Genomic DNA, 7,467 nt, shown 5'->3' with positions numbered 1-7,467 from the left:
AGAAAGGGAAAGGACAACTACAGAATTTGTAATAGCATCCTTGAGTATGATGCCACTAATAAGTAATAATATTAAGGCACACTGCACATCTGCACTACTACAGTCATATTATATTAATTAATAAATCTATATTAAGACAAGAGAACAATGAATTAGATAGCTTTGCATGATTTAACATAGTATTACTACTCAATTAATGCATAAGAAAGCACAATTTTGGAAGAGGTTAAATTTGAATAAACAATAGAAAGATCAATTATAATATGAATTTTGAATTTATATTTTAAAAAACCGACATCATATAGTCGATTAAGTTTTTGTTTTTTTTTTTTGGAAAAAAGAATAAGTTACTAAATTTCTTTACTAAATGTAAAGTAAGATTTTTTTTAGTAACTGAAAATAACTAACAAAAAAACACAAGGAACAGTTTAATTAGCAAGACAGTCTCGTTAAATACTATTTTTAAAATTTTTTTAAAGCAATAAAACTTCTATTTGATGAGTATAAGTCGTCATTGCGTCTTTATCATAATGTTCACTACTGTATTTGCATCTCTTAAGATTAATCAGAGATTTATATACTATTTTCAAGTTATGATGTCTCAAATTTTTAGCACTAAAAGATCAACAAATCCAAAACTAACCTGAGAATTATTGACAAAATTAAAGGTCTTTAGACATTCTGTTCTTACAAATAATATTTCTTTACCCCAAGTCCCAGACTAAAAAAAATCATCTCCAAATAGCAAATAATTCTCCTCTTGCAGAATATTATTACTCTAAAATCTCAATTGTTTTCAAACAATCTCTTTGTCAACTTCCATTCCAATCTCTCTGACACAAGCAAAATCAACATGATTATCAGTGTCAAGATAATTAATATCACAATTAATCTTAAAGGTACCCACCAAATGGGGATCTAAGAGCTACTAATGATAGTAGAAATAGACACTCGTTGCAACTAAAAAACATTCCAAAATTTCTTTGCTAGGGCTAAAGCCATACAAGTCACTTTATTCGGAGGCCAAGGCTTGAGGGGATTAAAGATCGCATTATTTCTTGATTGCCAAATTCACGAGAGACTAGAAAAGAATTTAAATGAGTACTATTTGCTATGAAGTAAGAACCAATTCATTAAATCCAGAGGCTGAGAGAAAATTTTCAAAAGCCAAACTAGTTGAGCTTTTGGACAATTCTAAATGCAATGTAAAATCTCTAATTAACTTTTTTTTTTAATTAAAGGAGCTCAACACACAAGTGGAGCAAGGAACAAAGAAATAAAAAGAAACCAAAATAAAAATAGCCACCTAAGAATTTGTCGAGCAAAAGAAATTCCCTTGTCATCTTCGCTTGGCACTGCCATCAATAACAAAAGGGGTCCTCCCTCCTCCACCCTTGATAACTAATACGAGACAAGTTAACAATTTTTTTGACCTCTTTGCCTTTATTCTGAAATATCCTCCGATTTCTTTCGATCCAGGCGTTCCAGACTATCATAAAGAAATATATATACCATTTGTTGCGGTTTTTCTTTCTACAAGTCGCACCTGTCCAGTTTTAAAAATGGTTCCTTAAAGTATCCGGATCAACGCCTGTCAAGAAGAGATAATCAAACGCACCACACCTGCCAAGTAAATTCACATGTAAGAAAATAAATGGTGGACATATTCTACATCCTTATTACATAATACACATATTATTCTCATTATTAGCTATCCCAAACCGACATAATCTCTCTTTTGTATTCACCCTGCCTACTAAGGCAAACCAAACAAAGAGTTCCATTATTGAAGGAACTAAGCCTTTTCAGATGATTTTGGTGAAGCTATAATTTATTACATTCGTCGAAAACATTTCCTCCTGCAACACCAATAAATAAAGTATCTTTTTTTCAAGTGGCTATTTTTATTTTGTTTGAATAACTAGTGTTGTAAGATTATAGCAAACTTTTTCATTCAGAAGGCAAGTTATGAGAAATCATTTATCTTTTTTTCTGACAGTTTATGCTCGGCGAAGAAGCTAGAATCAAGTAGAATTTTGGAGATAAAGTTGGCGTCCAATTTAGACAAATACTTTGGAGTCCTTTGTACTGCATAATCGTACTAGAAAAGAAGATTTTCAATTTATTCTTAATAGAATGATATTTTGGTTTAGTACTTGAAAGACGCAAAACTTCTCTCTCGCGAACAAGATCACTTTGGCCCAATTAATTTTAGCAACTATTCATTTTTATTTCATGTAAACTATAAAACTGTCACCGAATGTGTGTGATGAGATTGAGTCTGCATAAATTTTGTGTGAGACAACAGTAAAATTGATAATAAGGTCTATTTGATTACTTGGAAAAAATTATGTTTGTTAAAAAAATTTGACGATTTAAAGTTCAAACATACCAGAATAATAAACAATGCTAATCTTATGAAATTTAATGCAAAATAAAAATATTTTTTGAGTCAAGATAATCAGAAAAAATATAAATGTGGGGAATTAAGGTGGCAAGTGCTCTCTGAAATTAATTAATTTAGTAAGGTATTGACATGGCAAGTTTTTTGATAAATTTGTGTTCATGTTCTTGAATATATTTGTGTCTTATTTTATTACACTTCAAAATTTAAAAGTCCAGGTTGGATTAGGCATAAACGTATGATTAATTGATTATACGTCGGCAACTTTTTTTTTTCTTCAAGGATAGGTTCTTTGTATATACAACACCTGAAAAATTAATCAAGTACATCATACCGTCTACACTAGCCCACTTCTTACTGCGTACATCTTAGGCCCAAGCATTTTTGTCTTATAAATATGCCTAACAAGGAAAACAAAAACAACAATGACTTCACTCTTTCATTTTAACAAATTAACCTATTTCATCAAAATTAATTCATTTTTTGAAATACAATGTTAGTTTTTTATATATAATTTTATCCATATTCTAAATGTTTATAGATATAAATAATAGTTTACTTAAATAAAATTACTATCTTCTACTCTTTTGCATATTCAATTATATTAGATATATTTACTATTTTATAAACGAGTTTAACTTTAAAGTAGTCTTTTAAATTACACTCAAATTTTATAGTAATTTGTGAACTGAGTCTGAGGATGTAACTTCGGAAATAAATATAAATAAATATTAAGTTCAAGACCTACTATAAGATTCAAGTGTAACTTCAAGAACCACTTTGAGATTTAGCTCCTCGTAAACAGGGGCAGAGCTTAGTTCAGACAATAGAGGACCATGGCCTCGTAACTTTTATTAAAAAAATTAGTAATACTTCTTCAAAAAATAAAAAATATTTCAGTTGGTTCAAATATTTTACTATGACTTAAAATACCAAAGTTCAATCTTCATCTCCTGCTTTTATTACACAATAATTTTTAGTTTTAAACATTCAAAACATGTTAGATTTGGACTGAACTGAGTGTATTCGCATTTCGTAACTCTCTATTCAATAAGAAACACTCAAATATAAAAAAATTAGGTATTTTTTGTTTATGTAATTTGATATTATTTTATATTTTACTATTTAATTTAATTTAATTTTTTATATGATAAAAAATATTATAATATTCAATAAATATTGATATTATTGTATTTGTATAAATTGATAAAAAAAAATTCAACAAATATTATAAATTTTAATATATTTGTCCTTCTAACTTCTTTTTTACATATTTTACAGGATATATATTCAAATTTTATATAAAATAATCATAAAAAAATAAAAAAATTGATGCATTTTTTAAGAGAAAGACTAATATTCAAAAAGGAGAACATATAACTTTTATAATATTAACACCTGTAAATAGTTCTTCTACTTTAATAAATAACGAAAAAAAATGAGATACAACATTCAAAAGTTTAAAGAGTTGCATCTGATGAGTTTGATTTTAATTTTTTGGAACGAGATCCCAAAAAACAGCTTTAAATTTAGCAATATCACCTAGAGAGATGAAGTTAGACAAATTTATCTTAAATAGATCCATATCAAAAGCATCTTGACAATTATCTTCTATCTATTCCAAAATTTTGTTTCAAAGTTCCGCCACTACTCGTAAACACTATAGTATACACGAACTAACTATTGGAAAAATGCTTTGTATATCCCTTACCATGTAAGTAGTAGTTCAAGCTAAGGGTATCAATCATGTATTGGTCTAATTAAAAAAATAAATAAATGATAAACAGTTAACAGTTGACCCTCCAAGTCAATGAATTGGGTGCATATATAAGCCACTTACGCATTCTCATTCCCATTCACATTTACATTCACGTAATAAATTGTTCAATTCCTTCAACCCTTTAGAAATTGAAAACCAAGCTTGAAAACATTTCTTCGTTTTAGTGTTTTACACACCATATATATAAATACCATGGTTCTCGACGAAGCTTCATCGTAATTACTCACTCTTTTTCACACATTTATTAAAATTATTAATATAACTAATCATTACCTAAAACTTTTAGTTAATTATCAATCAATCATCTTATGCTTTAATTTAATTTCATGAATTGAATAATTTCTTGCCATGTCAGGTTTGAAACCAGCGAGGATCTGGCCACGTGTCTTACAACGAGTCCGATAATATCGGAGTCATGGAGGCTGTGCAGCGTGGCCAACGCCACGGCTGCACGGAGTTTCGTGGCAGAAAATGGCGGCGGCGACGGAGAAGTGGTGTACGTGGCTTTATCGGGGGTTCAGATGGCGGAGGGGACGGAATCTAGCTGGAGAAGGTTGGTGGCGTTAGAGAGCATCGGAGGAGAATCGCTGTTCAGTATGCATCGGAAAAGGGAGGAGGAGGAGGTTGTTATGGTGCACGCCGCCATCTTCGATCTCTTTTCCTCTTTCTTCGTCTCTTTCCGCAACCAGGTTAGTTTATTTTCTTCTTGATTCTAATTTTTTATTTTTTTTTTAATTTTTGAGTTAATATTAACTAATTTATTATTTTGTTTTATTGAAAATATTGGTTTGTTCGTCTCTTTCATGTTTATTATTATTATTTCTTCGGAGATATTTTGGTCTAATTTTGTGGTGGATGGGTGCAGTTGTTGATGGAACAAGTTTTTTGAGTTATTTGTATGCTGAGTCTTAATTTAATTTTTGGTTTCAATTGCCTTCTTTTAATTTTTAAATTTTGTAAATATATTTTACATTGGTGTTTAGAATAATTTTTAATACAAAAATATTAATAGAATACTGATATGAAGTTATGAAGTTATGAACAATTAGATGCTATCTTAAAACTCGTAATAAATATAATTTTAATTTTGGTATTTAAATAACAAAAAATAATAATATTCTATTAATATCTATACTTTTAAAATTATTTTAAGAACTAACTTAATTCATATTTATAAAATTTAAAAATTAATAAAATTAATTAAAATTTTAGAGACTAAGTTAAAATTCAATTATAAATTTAGGTACCTATAGCAATAAGATAAATTGAGTTTGCAAAATAATCGTGTAAGAAGAACTCAATAGAGATTCACTCTTTTTGTTGATAAGTTCAAGGATTTCTATTGAATTCTTAATAAAAAGAAGATTTTTAATTTTATAAATGATTTAATAGATAATTTTTTTTAATGTTTCAAAAAAATTTATTTCAATTTTTTTAATGTTTTCTAAAAATAAACTTTTTTTTTTATTAAAAAAATGTTTTTCAAAAAAAAATTCTTTTAATTTAAGTTGAAAAAAAAATCATTTGATTTATTTTTTTGAGATATTGCAATAGAAATAATATAAATTCTGTTTAATTCTATTGTAATATATTATTATCTCCAAGTTTTCGATAAAAGTGTCTTATTATTTGATGGATTAATGCAACTTTTTGCCAAACTTAGCTAGTGGCAGAGCTAATTATTTGATAGAATAATATGTTGATTGATATTTTAAATTTGATTAGTTAATCTATGGTCTATCCGGGGTTTAAGTGGAAAAGGAAAAAGGTTAAAGCGAAATAATAAAAGAGATAAGTTAACATCTGAACAGTTACACTTTATCACTTATTCTTTCTTATTTGCTTTCACAAGAATTTCGTGGTGTTGTGGCCTGTGGGTGCATTTGTCACTGTGAAAAGGTGATGGCAAAAGAATGAAAAGAGAGAGTACCTATTACCTAATACAGGAGCAGGAAAAATACAAATATATATATATATATATATTAATATTAGTCAATATTTTAAATTAATATTTTATTTTTATATTATTAAAATCTAAGATTTGGGATATTAAATTTAAAATTTAGTATAAAAAAATTTACCAGCTAAATATTAACAAAAATAGATCAATTTTATTGGTTATATAATATTGTTCATTTGTATTTATTTGCTGAACGAGTAAATTTTATGTAGATGTTTAAATATATACGATGTCGTCGATATTATTTATATAGAACTATACACTAATATAAAGGAGATTGATATTTTTGGTGTTCAATTCTTATTTTTCTATTTCTTTTTCAACTTTTATCCTTGTGCACAATTGCCTAAATGACTAATATTTACTAAGAGGGTAAATGTGTAAATTGAAGTTGCAATGTTAACTACCAAATTGAACGGATTTCATCTCTTTCTCTTTATCTGTGCTGTTCCTACTATTTAATTATGTATATATACATTTTTTTAACATAGCAAAGAAATAAAATGAACAATTAATTTAGAATGAAAAGAATATTATTTAAACAAGTTTAATTGTTACTAAGCAAGTTCTTTCCCATGATTCAATGGATAAAAGAAAATCGTCCCCATTCAAAAGTAGATTATTACTGAAAAAAATATATATGTAAATTTTCTTTTGGTATTTACACCAAAAGTAAATTCGGCATTATATTTTCACATCTCCATTTTCTTTTATTTCTACTTTTTCATGTTTTCTTTCTCTTTCCACTCTTTTATTTAATTTTTTTCTGCAATAAAATTAATTAAATTCATATTATACCTAATGTTATTGTAACTTTACAAGATTCATAAATGGTATGCAACTCCAACTCAACCAAAGCCTCTACCATAGCTAATAAATGTCACCAATCATACTTTGTTCTCTTTTGAAATCAATCAAGTTTGTAAAGAGAAGGAGGATTTTTTTTTAATTGAAGAAAAGGAATTTGAATTGGAGTTGAGCACCTCAAAAGTTGCTTTTTCATTATTGTGTTTAACTGTTTTATTAAAGAAATTCTCAACTTTTTCTAGGTCGTTATTAATTATTATATTCAATGTATGCTACAAAATAACAAAATAATAATGATAAAAGGCACAAAAAGATAGAACTTTGCTTTATGTCCCATTCTAGTAGATGATAAAAGCCGAAAATAATTGAAGTCCTATTTATGGATTTTTCCCGCGATATAAAGACAGAAGCAGAAGCTATCATTTTCAAAAAGGTTCACCAAACAAACCACTTAATTTCACTGAGTTCCTAAATTGCGTAGTTAATTGTGTAACTCTTTTTTTTTTTTTGGGTCCT

The 7,467-nt window shown here is 27.6% G+C and overlaps 1 protein-coding gene across 1 annotated transcript in view; it reads left to right on the top strand.

Annotated features, from left to right (window-relative positions):
- Window positions 1–4,270: 4,270 nt before the first annotated feature.
- LOC107463243 (lipase-like PAD4) overlaps window positions 4,271–7,467 on the top strand; it is a 9,147-nt gene continuing 5,950 nt past the window's right edge. Inside the window, exons 1-2 of the mRNA XM_016082005.3 lie at window positions 4,271–4,399; window positions 4,540–4,873. Coding sequence (XP_015937491.1) covers window positions 4,377–4,399; window positions 4,540–4,873 — 357 coding nt within the window. The 5' untranslated portion in view covers window positions 4,271–4,376. The remainder of the gene's footprint in view (window positions 4,400–4,539; window positions 4,874–7,467) is intronic.

This window comes from Arachis duranensis, chromosome 8 (genome assembly GCF_000817695.3).
Source record: "Arachis duranensis cultivar V14167 chromosome 8, aradu.V14167.gnm2.J7QH, whole genome shotgun sequence".
Classification (NCBI taxonomy): domain Eukaryota; kingdom Viridiplantae; phylum Streptophyta; class Magnoliopsida; order Fabales; family Fabaceae; genus Arachis; species Arachis duranensis.
The sequence above is the reverse complement of the archived record's forward strand: the minus strand, read 5'-3'. Positions and strand labels throughout refer to the sequence as shown.